Source organism: Leptopilina boulardi, unplaced genomic scaffold (genome assembly GCF_019393585.1).
Source record: "Leptopilina boulardi isolate dan_hultmark-lab unplaced genomic scaffold, ZJU_Lbou_2.1 LbouV2_216, whole genome shotgun sequence".
Taxonomy (NCBI): domain Eukaryota; kingdom Metazoa; phylum Arthropoda; class Insecta; order Hymenoptera; family Figitidae; genus Leptopilina; species Leptopilina boulardi.
In genome coordinates this window covers 4,226,117-4,239,756 of record NW_026137770.1, presented here as the reverse complement: position 1 = coordinate 4,239,756, position 13,640 = coordinate 4,226,117, and the positions used below count along the sequence as shown (strand labels likewise).

The following is a 13,640-nucleotide window of genomic DNA, read 5'->3' as shown; positions in this document are numbered from 1 at the left end:
TTGGTGGCGCGCCACTGTCTATGTCGTTTAGCATTGGCTCATTTTGATTTGCAACAAAAATGAGACTTGGTTTTTTCTGTGTTACTATGGTAACCGTTGTTATGGAAACAGTTGCTATGAAAACAACTCCCAAGTAGAAATGTGCCACTGGCATAGTACTGACCCAACACTGCCAGTCAGTATAATAGTACTGACTGCCGTACTGGGCCAGTAGTGGACCAACCCTGGCTGGTAACGCTGTCCAGTACTGATTTTGTCCCGCTCACCAGTACTAACGTAGTACTAGAATAATACTGGCATAATACTGGCAAAGTACTCATCCGGACTTAAAATCTCACTTTTTTACAAAATGCTAAAACACGCTTTCCAATGCAAATTTCATCCTTATTAGCTTATTACTCCCATTTTTACCACGAACAGGTAATGTGAAGCCAATAATAGTTAATGTTATTTAGAATATATAAAATATTATTAACAATAAATAATTAAAATAATAATTATCATTTATATTAATTAAATTATTTTATTTTTAATAATTATTTTACAAAAAATAATTTGTGTTGTAAATTTTTTTATTTTTTTAAATTCATAATATTTAATTTTTTTTACTTTGCACTTATACTTAATTTAATAATTATTTAATAATTAATATTACACATGAACAAATATTGTACTTATAACACTTAAAACTAAGAACGAAAAATCTCGCACGCATGGGGGATCGAACCCTAAACCCTTAGAACGCAAGTCAGATACGCATACCGCACAGCCGCGCTGGCTTGAAGTGCTGACTTGAAGTAGTTCACCTAATACAAAAGTTTTGATTTCAAAGTTTGTATTATCTATTGATCACGAAAATAAAATGAATTTATTCTTAAATTTTTTAAACTCACAAAATTTTTTCAATTTTTACAAAGATTTAATGAAATAAAACTGGATATCAATTTCAGTTAAATATTTTTAATAAATTATTTTTACCGTAAATAATATTAAAACAGACCAAAATGATTGATGAATTACATAATTAAAAATAAGTTAATAAAAGACGACTGTAAAATATGAATGGTAAAAAATTTTTTAAATTTAATATTTAATTATTAATAATATTTAAAAATTACAGTGAAAAAATTACATTTGCTTTATTTTTAAAACTATTAGAAAAAAATTCTCAACTTATTGTTATTGTATGCATGATAAATAACTTAATGCACATATTTCAATGAGTACTAAAATAACTAAAAAAACATAAATATATTTTATATAGGTATATAATAATACATTACAATTACATCCAAAATTTTGAGGGAAAGTATTCGAAAGAAATTAATATACATTTTTTTAAATAAAAAATCATCGTTCTCTACCTATTGAAATAATTTAAAGACTTTTTCATTTAATGTTTTTTATCACCGACATAGTACTGATTCGGTGTGAATGACAGTGTACTGCCAGTACTGGTTTTAATATTTTTTTACCTCCGACATAGTACTGATTCGGTGTATTAGTCAGTACACTGCCAGTACTGGAAGTCAATACCGACAGCCAGTATTGGATCAGTACCATGCCGGTGTTTAATTACGGCGAGCTACGGATATTTCTACTTGGGCTACTACAGAAAGGGTTGTCATGGTAACGGTTGCTATGGCAACAGTTGTTACGGAAACAATTGCTATGACAACAACTACTATGGAAACGGTTGCTATGGAAACGTGTTTTATCCACTTGGAAGAGGCTTTGGTTTTCAAAAATGATTTTTTACTTTTCATTACATAAAATCGTATCAAACTATATAACTTCTTCTGTAATGTGAATTTATCAGAATAATTTAAACTGAAATATATAATTGTTACATAACTGCACAGTAAAAACAAAGTCTTAAACCGTTTACACCTTAAATTAAGCCCATATATTTTGCATAAGTCTGTCCTTTTTTAATTGGTCTGACTCCGTCTACACCTTAAATTCAGCCTCAAAAATAGGCTGAAATCAAGATTTCTTTTTTAGTGTGTGTTAGAAAACAGTTGAAACGTGCGTTTATGTTACACACATATATATGATATTAAAACTGCATCTTGCGATATTAACTTGATAAAAATTCCTTTATAATTTAGTTTTCGCCACGCGCAAAATAAGATCAATAAATTTAAAGACTTTTTTGAAACTTGCGCTTAGTAACAATATCGAAACACCTTTTATGCATGCGTGGATTCCTCTTCTCCACGCGCGTATATACGTATATTAGCAATTACTAATATTTATATTAATTAACGTGTGTTGAATTATAATGTAAACAGAGTTTCTTATAACGGCCTGAAGAATGTCAGTCTAGTAGCCCATTAGCGCAGTATTCTACTGGCCGGCCATTAGAATATAAGCCAGGCTTCTGGCTAACGGCCTGAAATGTCTATCGGCCTACGACATATATACCCTAACAATGTATATATATATATATATATTACGCGCCACGAATCCCTGTATGTATTTTTCAAACTTATAGATTATAAAGAAAAAAAAGAAGATAAATTTTCTTAAATTAAGGCGCGCATATGTTTCCCGCGCTTCAACTTGAATATGTAATGTATTTGGTAACAATATATTTTCAATTAAAATACAAAGCTATACTTCAGACAACAAAAGAAATTTTCTCAACATTTTCTTAAGTTGATCTACAATCTTCGAAATAATCACCTGCGCGCAGTTTTAGAATGTAGGGTCAGCCGGGGTAAATCCGCAAGCTTTTAGTATGTTTCAACAATAACATATGTTTTTTCTTTTAAAAGACAATACTTCCGGTATTCTGGTGCATGAAGTTGTTACTTTACTTCCATAGAACAATTTTATGGGGTAGCAAAATTTTTTGATAAATTACAATCGCAGGAAACTTAGCGTTCGTATTTACCTCGATACTTTGCAACTTTCCTAAAATACCGGGGTAAATACGAACGCCACTGTATTTCAGAAAAATCTTAGGGAAAATAAATATTGCTCATATTGCTCATTGCAAATAGTTGCAGATTTGTGGGTGCCCTTGCAATAGAAATATATTAAAAGCGAGATTTACATATTTATTTTAAAATTATATGTATTTTAATCCTAAAGGTTTAAATATTGTGATTTTGAAATTTTCAACTTTCGTATGAAAATGATTTCTTTAACAAAATTTTTGCTTCTATTTGTCTTTACCTTCATCATTTTAGTAAGTTTTGTTAAACAATTATTCTAAATATAAATAAAGTCATTTTTAAATTATTTTTAAATAATATATGAAGGGTAGAATGACAAAAGGGGTCAAGCGCGAATTTATCGAAAATGAGGTTTTTGCATAAAAAAATCAAGAAAATTCATTTACACATTTCTGTAGAAGGATTTCCTTTTTTATTGCGTATTTAAATCAGTTTTTAATAAAAATTAAATTAATAAAATAGCCTCAAATTTACTTTATTGCAACCTGATTGAAAAACAAAAGAAAGTGATGAGTCAATAATATTATCAAAATAAAAAAAAAATATTATTTTTTTAGGTTTTTCTTTAATATTTTATTTTAATAATATTTTAATTAATAAAATTAATAATAATAATAATGTATTTTCAATTTTAAACAATTTTAAAATCATTTTGTTATTAATTTTTAAATATTTTTATGGTTATACTAAGTGAACAATTGAATTTAAAGATGAAAGTATTGCTCAATTCCAAAGCAAGCAATTAATTCGTAATTTTTTTGAAAACAAACAATTTTTTAAAGGAATTTTTTTTTCTATTCATTTCGTCGATTCCATAGAAAGAAACTAATTTTCCAGTTTTTCTTTAAACTGTATATTTTTTTTATAATTAATGGTTAAAGAAAATGTGCGCAGTTGATATAACCTCAAGGAACCACAGTTTTTTTTAATTTTATCGTTAATATGTAGGTTTATTTCAACAAATTGTTGTTTATTTATTAAAACATACTAATATATCGAAACGGTTTTCTCAGTTTTTTTTTAAAAGACCTGCAAAATTTTTAAAAATGTTTTTTTTACTTCCTGTAAAAACAGTGAATTGGCGCTTGACCCCTTTTGTCATTCTACCCTTCATATATTTTAAATGTTTGAAATTAAACAATTTTTAGAAGAAAATTATTTTTCACTATATAAAAAATGAAAATTATTAAATTATTTTTAGAAATAATATATTGTAAACATATATATAAAGCCTATTCAACTTGATTTTCTTTATTTTATTTGTTATGCATGAAGCTTACTGATAACATAAGTTTTACTCTCTAACGTTTCACCTAGAAACAGTAAATTTAAATATTTTTTTCTTTGCATTTATAATTTGAAAATTTTTAATGTGTATTTTTTTAATATGTTTGATATTATATTTCCTTTATCTCAAAAAACTCCCGAGTAACAAGTTTGAAGTCAATTTTATGTTTTTTAATTTAAATTAATTTATTAATCAAGAAATTATAAAAAGATATTTTTTTAAATGAACTATTTTATAATTTTTCGTGTTAAATAAAAATTAATTTCTAAACGTTGATCATAAACGTTGCGTACTTCAGAATCGTAATTGATAATCAAAAATTATGTTTTAGAAAATAACTAACGGTCGTGAATCAGCTAAGTTCGTAAGTTGCAAAAATTAATATATATTTAAATTAAGCAAAAAATAATACTAAATCCGTAACTTAATTTAACAAAAAAAGAATTTATTTTTTGATTGTCTACAAATTTATAAAACAATTTCAATTAGGTACAATCGAGAAGTACACCTATGGCATGACTAATATGGTACCTTATTTTGTGAGAAACTGCATAAAAGAAGTGGAAAAACGTGGGTTGAAAGAAGATGGATTGTATTACAAAACCGGCAATGTAAAGATGATGAAAAAAGTGCTAAAATTACATTCTAAGAAGAATGTAGATTTATCGAATTTTGATATTCATGATATTATCGGAGCACTTAAAACATATCTTCGGTAAAGTTATAATTAATAAATTTAGTAAATATCTCATTTAATTTATTATTTCGAAAAAGATTTAAAAAAATAATTAATACTAATACAGAACACTGTATGGACGAATAATTAATCGAACGCATGGAGAAATGTTAATATCAGCTAATGAAGCACGAAATTATTATTATAAAGAAAAAGATATGAAAAATATAATTTCCGACTTTCAACGACCAAATCGCGATACTCTCGCTTTTTTGATTTTACATATGCAAAAGGTACTTGAAACACCAGAAACTAATCTGAAAAGCTCATATCTGGCTTCAGTTTTTGGTCAAACTTTATTCAGTAATATTGGCTTAAATGATAAAAAAATTTTAAAAAAGACTTATCAGAGAATTGAGGTAAATAAATATTCAATTTTTTTATTTTAAATATATGGAAATATGTAGACCTCCAAAAAAATATTTATTAGACATTTAAAAAATTAAAAAGTCGCTTCTTTAAAATTAAAAAAAAATTATCTGTTTTAAATAAATTTTGGTTTATTTTAAAAAATAATTCTTAACATCTTCACCACAGGGATTTTTAAACAAATGCACCGTTTATATATATATATACTATTTTGTAGGTCGTTGAAGAATTGTTAAAAATTCCATCCAGTTTCTGGAAACAGTTTGGTGAAAATTCTCCTGAAGCTTCTCCAATAGTAAGTTTATAAAAAATCTACTAGGAGTACATAACGTGTATCCTTAATTGAAATTAATTGCAAATTTATTAATTGAAAATTTTTTTGTTTATCATACATTTTATCACATTTTTTATATTATCTGAAAAAATTATGACAAAATCGATGAATAGAAATTAATAATAAAATAATTAAAAACTTAGTTCTCTAGCATTAAATTCAATTCAATTTTAAATTTATGAAAATATTAATTAAAAATATTCTGAAATTTAATTATTATTTAAAATTTTGTTCATAATTTTCAGCCATTAAATTTTATGAAAACATAATTATTAAAAATTTCTTGAAATTCAATTAGGTCAAAAAAAATCTTACTCTAATTTTTCCAAAATTCGCATTTATTTTTCCATAACTTTTATTTAAAAATTTCTCATAAATTTGAAATTTTCATTCTTATCAGATCTTCCATTTTACATTTTGACAATCTGACATCACATTTGTAATCAGCGACCCAAAAAACTTCCAGATACCAAGTTTTATGAAATATTATTAATTTTTTAAAAATTTTGAGTGCCATATTGGATCCGCCATTTGGAATTTTCAAAATCTGACTTCTGATTCATAATCAGCGACCCCAAAAACCTCTAGATACCAAGTTTTATAAAAAAATTAATAACTTTTTAAAATTTTGACCGCCATATTGGATCCGCCATTTTGAATTTTGAAAATCTAACATCAGATTCACAATCAGCGACCCCGAAAACTGTCAGATATCAAGTTTTATAAAATATTAATAATTTTTAAAAGTTATCTTGTCACTTTTTGTTTAAGGGTTTTTTTCACCCCTAGAAACCACAAACGACTTGATCTAGTAAAATGAACAGACACGGGTATTTTTTTTTACTCCTAATTTCCGAAAATGTTTGATTTTTTTTGTGGGTCAAAAATCGTGTCGGACGGTGAAATATTTGAAATAAAATTTCTTTAAAGTTTTTTTATGAAACATTTTTATTAAGCAATAATAAAATTTATTAAATTTTTAATAACATTCAATATTTTTTCTCTTTTTTAGAAAAGTGATTTAGAAGATTCAGAAGAAATTTCAGATGAATTTTTCACATTCGGTAAAAATTGTTTAATGTTTTTAACGTACATATAGAATGTATAAAGAGGCATATTTTATGAAAAAAAAATTACAAAAAAGTTTAAAGTTATTGAATTGGCTTCATATTATTTTCATGGTAGATTGGATGTTTTTTTGTATTTCTCTCAAAATTTAATCATGAATAGAGGGCATAAAATGTAATTTAAAAATAGATCTGCAAGTTTTGTGTAAAATATTTTTAAAAATTAGTTTCTTTACATTTTCTAGCAAATTTACTTTGTTGTCCTATTTAAATATTTTTGTAGTCTGTTTGGAAAAAAAGTTATTGAATATAATGTAATTTAATACTTAATATTAAAATAAAATTTACTTTAATTTTAATTTATTATTTTTTAGAATGAAGAAAGAATGAAGCTTAATAAAGCTTTCAGGAAGCAACATATAAATAAATGTATAAATAAGATTTTGCTCTTATTAATAAAAAAATTATAATTACATTAAAGTTTTTATGTGAAAGACACATGCTTTTAATTACCCGTACCTCATTCTGAAATAAATAAATATATATAAATTATAATATATCACAGAAAAAACCTAGTCTTATTTTTATTGCACATCAAAATGAGCCGCCTACACGACTCATTCTGAGTTCAGTTTTTTTCTGTGTAAATGAAAATATAACTTATTAATAAAATGATATTATCTATTGCTTTCGATTATTATTATTATATATTTAAATTCAAATCCACGTGGCTACTAACAATTATGCAGATGTTCGAATTCGAAAATTTAAATTTTGTTTAAAAAATTACTGACAAATCGTAAATTTCTTTATGCACTTTGGAAATTTAATTATTTATATCTTCTTTGTTTCAACTTACAGACAAAATTTTTTTTAAAAAAATTTTCTAAGAGCCTTGAATTGCAGGCAAAAGTTGTTTTCCAAGACGTTCAGGTCTCAAGAAGTTAGCAATGGTTAACAGGTGTGTAGCAGGTGCACCCAAGCAACAGCGCATCCAAGAGTTTTGACTGAAAAGTTTCACATCCTAGAATTGTTTGCTGTTGGTGACGATGATGAAGAAAATATTTAGAGAAAATATTGCTTCTTTTGTAAAATGTAAATAAGTTGTTCTGTAAAAAAGTCATTTAAAAAAGTTTATTTTAATTAAATTATATTTTATTCTTAAAAAAATTGATATGTAGTTTATTTACTTAATAACTTAACTTAAATAATAATTATGTTTAATCTAAAATTTTTTTAAATCAATGATTTACAAAACATATTTTCAAAAAACGCGGCGACTTTGGGCGATTTGAAAGTGTTGCGACTTTGTGCGATTTTCGTGCGCAGTACTTGCGATTTGAGCCTGGACAAGTCTGGCAACGCTGATCTGGTGCTCAGTAGAGGTGCGTCTCTCTGAACACCGGAGCCTTCCTCACTTCCTAGAAGGAGCTGTACTTGTTCCTGTAGGCGCTCCTGCGGAACAGTAACACTCTTCGCCTTCCTTCCTCCTGGTGAACCGGACTTTCTATGGGCGCTTCCGTGGAAGACTGGTGAATCTGGTTACCCACTCACTTCCACCAGGACCGTCCTTGTCGAATAGAGTCGCTCCTCTCTTGACAAAGATGATGCACTAGGTCGATTCCCCATCTCGAGGCGCTTCTCGGGTGGAGGAGACACCTAGTGAATATTACTTTGCACTAGCTTCGCGTCGGGCATAAATATTGGAACCGAATCCAATATCTAGCTTCTTCCCGATTACGAATAATAATCGACCTAGCGTGCACGACCCAAGTATTTGTCCGTACCGTCGTCTAGGGGGTAAATTCTAGAAAGTATCCCACGCGAAAGTAATATGCGTCGTCCTGATCAACATCTTCGCGAACGTGCTAAATATGTTTAAATCCGCTTTATTCTGGATTAATGACGAGAGCGATCGGAGCTCATCGAATGCTCCTCTAGAATAGCTAGTTCTTTCATCGTTATGTTTTCTAGAGATTAGTATTTTATTTGCATTGTATAGATTCTTTCGTTCTTTTATTATTTTATGTAATAATTCATTTTTTGTATATTTTATTATTCTTTTATTTAAACAATATATTCTCTTTCGAAGGTTTAAATAAAGACTCGACAATGACTACACCTCTCCTCTACATCATAGTAAGAAATAGTTCCGAAATTAATCGAAACATAAATGGCGCTTCATGCCATCTATCTAAATTTAAAGTAACTAGTCACAATAGGTACCCGGACTCCATCCGGTAAGCAAATCCTTTGGCAATAAAAGTCAGATCATTACAAGAGGAAGCATTTGAAATCTAAAAGTCTTCTTTTGGGTAAGATAAAAATTTAATAATAATAATGTTGTAATTAATACATAAATAAAAAGTGAATAAAATAACTACAATAACAGGGTGTCCAGCGGTCAGGGGAATTAGGGAAAAGTCAGGAAATATATTTAATATTGTCCAAAGATAAAAATAATATAATATAATAATATTAATATTTAAATAATAATATTTTCTGAATGTTTTAATTAAAAATTCAATTCCTCATTTTAATTAATTAAAATTCAATTATTTCAAATTTTAATTAATTTAAGTTTCAATTATTCCGAACGTCAATCAATTATGCCACATTTTAATTAATTAAAAATGTAATTAATCCAAGTTTTAATCAATTAAAAATTCAATTTTATTCCAAGTTTTAAACAATTAAAAATTTACTTATTAAAAATTTTAATCAATTTAAAAATTATTTATTCCAAACATTAATCTATTCAAAATTCAATTAATCCACATTCTAATCATTTAAAAATTCAATTATTCCAAATTTCAATCAATTCCAATTTTTTACATATAAAAATATTGAAAATGTTGCTGAGTTCAATTATTGAAAAGTTAATGTTTATTTAATATCTAAAATTAATAGTCAATAAAAAATTTCTTTGCTAATAAAATAAATTTGAATAGTAGAGAGAAAGAAAGTCAGAAAAAAGTCTGCGAAAAGTGTAAAAAGTCAGGGAAAAGTAAAGGAATTTTTTTTTCAAGTTTCGCTGGACACCCTGAATAAGAAATAAAATCATTTATTACTGTTCATTATTAGTAACTTACACAGCCCTGCAAATTTGGACTTTTTTGTGCAAATAAGATGGCTTTAGGTGTTTCCGAAGGCATTTTGCGCGCTGAACACAAATCTGGGTTCAAAAATTTTCCACCACGTCAGATTTTCGAGAAAAAGGGGGTTGAAACCCCTAAAAATAGCGTTTTTGGCCATTTTTGAAAAATTGTAGAGCTAAACACCGACGTGCTAGAACCATCGCTATTGTCAGAAATTGACAATCAATCTTTACTCTTTAAAATGAGCCCAAAGCCAAATTGATTGCATTTATGTCAAGGGGTGCAAGAGAAAAAGAAACTCATTACGGAGGTCCTTAAAAATTAATCAGATTTACTTGAAAATTGTTACTCAGGGGTTTTTAGGTTCGCTGATTACAGATCTTCATTCAGATTTAAAAAATTCAAAACGGCGGATTTCTTTAAATGAACTAAGAACTAACTATGAACCTCAACCACCATATTGGATCCGCAATTTTGAATTTTTTAAATCTAAATGAAGATCTGTAATCAGCGACCCCAAAAACCCCTGAGTAACAATTTTCAAGTAAATCTGATTAATTTTTAAGGACCTCCGTAATGAGTTTCTTTTTCTCTTGCACCCCTTGACATAAACCCACCCCCTGCTTTAAGGGTGTATGCAATCAATTTGGCTTTGGGCTTATTTTAAAGAGTAATGATCAATTGTCAATTTCTGACAATAGCGATGGTTCTAGCACGTCAGTGCTTAGCTCTACAATTTTTCAAAAATGGCCAAAAACGCTATTTTTAGGGGTTTCAACCCCCTTTTTCTCAAAAATCTGACGTGATGGGAAGTTTTTAAACCCAGTTTTGTGTTCAGCGCGCAAAATGCCTTCGGAAACACTTGGATCCATCTTATTTGCAAAACCCATGTAGGGCTGTGTTATTCAATATGGATAATATTTTATGATTATTATTATATAAATAACCTGATATAAATAATACTTGTAATTATATAGTCTTTAAATCTATAATCTAAATTAATTATATAATCTTGTAGATAGAAAAAAAGAGAAATCAATGGAATTTTAAAGAATTGCGGAGGAAAGCGTAACTTCCTTTTTGGAAAGAGATGAAAATTCGGCATTAGCTCCAGGGTCAAAAGATGTTATAACAAAGAAGAAAATAGTTAAAAGTAAGCGATATTTATTAGACACTTTGTCAAATCTATATGAAAAATATAAACAAGAAGAGTTGTTTAAAATGTCTCGGGCTACTTTCGTGCGCTTAAGACCCTTTTGGATTGTTCAGAAGAAAATAACTGACCGCGAGACATGTTTGTGTACACAGAAAAAACCTGAATTCAAATTGAGTATAGATTCTATACTCAATTTGATTCGCAACAAAAATGAAACTGGTTGTCTCATTTCGAGTTCTAAGGTAAAAGTATCAAAATGAAACAGGCAAGTTTCATTTTGAGAAAAAGAAAAATGGAAAAATATTGTGAAATAACGAATAATTTTGCACAAAAACATGAAATATAATAATTACAAAGAAGTAAATAACACGCTAGACTTAATATATTTGATTAAAAATTGCTTGTAATCGCGTAATAAAATAATAAAGGAAATATGTTTTTAGGTTAAAAAAATGAAAACATGTGTTTTGACAACAGGAACTGTACTGCCAACTTAAATAATAGCGGTAAATTTAAAAACTTATGAAATTAATTATTATCTACGTAAATAATAATAAATAATTTTTATTTAAAAACTTCTAAATATTCGTACTGGTCAAAATAATCTTTCTGGTGTTGTTGAAATATTAGAAACAATAATTGAAATACAAAATTACTCTGCTTATGATGCCAACTTAGAAATCTGAAATTCCAGCCAATATCATTTTGAATAACATGAAGTTTGTCCCATACTCATTTCGATACCCAAAAGAAAATGAGTTGCAACAAAAATGAGTCCAAGTTTTTTCTGTGTAAAGCTCATGCGAATTTCGAATTTCTTGTAAAAAAAATTATCACAGTTTCACGTTTTGCCTACTGGTAACACAAGAAGTTTTCTTCAGTCTTTAAATTGCGATACGAATAAGCAATACTGCATGTACGGGAAATGTCCTAATTGTAATGCCAAAATCTAAAAAAGAAAAGATTGAATGTACCGTAAATGATATTATTCAGGAATTGAATTTAACTATACCAGCTTTCTTGAAGCACTCCTTTGATACTTGGCACCAGTATAAAGCTTTAGCAGAAATGAATTCTAATTTAAAACTTAATGAAGTAAAAATTGTCATTGCACGGAGAGAAATAGATGGTAAGAACTTATGATCTTAAGATGGTAAAAAGTAGATGTTATCCGGTACTATCATTATGCTACTCGGTACTATCAATGATGTTACAAAAAGTATGGTTATGTTACCCACTACAATCAAGATGTTACTCCGTACAATCTGGATAGTAACTATATTGCCTTTATCTCGAATACCATTAGCTTTACTGTTAGGTAAGAAGTATTGAGAATCAATTTAATTATTTTGGGCTCTTTTCCCTCATTCATCCAACCACTGTAAAATGTTTTCAAAGACCTGAAAAATATAATAAGAAAAAGATATTAAAAAAGACATTAATAAACATCCCTGTGGGCAAAAAACCATGTTCGTTCTAAAAACGTTTTAAGGACGTTTTTAGAACGTTTCATGTCCGCCAAATAATGTTCTGGAACATTTTAAGAACATGGATGTTCAAATAATGTTCCAGAACATTATTTGGTGGACATGAAACGTTCTAAAAACGTTCTTAAAACGTTTTTAGAACGAACATGGTTTTTTGCCCACAGGGATATAAGATATTTATCATTTCAAGAGTACTTTAAGATAAATATATACCTTAAAATCGTTACAGCCTAGAGGTGCAATTCTGTATTAGTAGATGTACGATTTAGCGCATAAGTTTTTTAATCGCGGTTCTTATACTCTATAAAAGTGTCAACCATTTGCTACGGAGTAGCTTAAAATCTGTAATAAATAATGATTTTTTTAACTTTTAATGATTATTGTAGAATCACATGACCTTAAATCGAAGATCCTAAAAACCCTTAAAGAATCTAGTCAACTATTTCTATCACTTGGATCGCAAAATTACAATTTAATGATTATCGCAAGATTGCTCAGTAAGCTTGTAGCAACGTTAGTGCAAGATTGCCAAATAACCTTGTTTTGAACCTAAAAAAAATTTTTTTTAATGTTTCGTTTAATTTATATAATTTTATTATAAATAAATTTTGTTATACAAATTAGACGAAACATAAAAAAAAATTTTAGGTTTAAAGCAAGGCTATTTGACAACCTTGCACCAACCTTGCTACAGGCTTACCGTGCAAGCTTACTGAGCAATTTTGCGATAATCTTATTGTGCAATCTTGCACTAACCTTATACTGCAATCTTTCGGTATGCTTACTATGCAAGATTTCAACGTGAATATTTTCACCTGGTATAATAACTCTTAATAATTTTAATTATCACACAGACTTTTGAAAACGTAAGCACCCGAGGTCCTAATTATAACCTCATTTTCTTCAAATTAGCAGATTAAGCAGAATCTCATCTAATATTCCTAATCCTTCGATAACATTTTTATGAGTCAGTTTCTGTAACTATATATACTTGACATCAATTCTTCCATGTTGAAAGACCTGCATTATAAAATGATGCTTGATGTTCATAAATAAAATGAATATAAATATATGATATATATGATATAAATAAATGAATTTTTTAATAAAAATCTGAAGTTTGATTTTTATGAGCGAGATAC

At 27.9% G+C, this 13,640-nt stretch overlaps 1 protein-coding gene across 1 annotated transcript; it reads left to right on the top strand.

Annotated features, from left to right (window-relative positions):
* The first annotated feature begins 3,051 nt into the window (after window positions 1-3,051).
* Window positions 3,052-9,155, top strand: LOC127279419 (GTPase-activating protein RacGAP84C-like). The gene is made up of 7 exons (XM_051301765.1): window positions 3,052-3,196; window positions 4,583-4,616; window positions 4,741-4,966; window positions 5,055-5,346; window positions 5,574-5,651; window positions 6,703-6,754; window positions 7,132-9,155. The coding sequence occupies exons 1-7, from the start codon at window positions 3,137-3,139 to the stop codon at window positions 7,134-7,136; spliced, it is 747 nt and encodes a 248-aa protein (XP_051157722.1). The 5' UTR covers window positions 3,052-3,136; the 3' UTR covers window positions 7,137-9,155.
* Window positions 9,156-13,640: the final 4,485 nt, after the last annotated feature.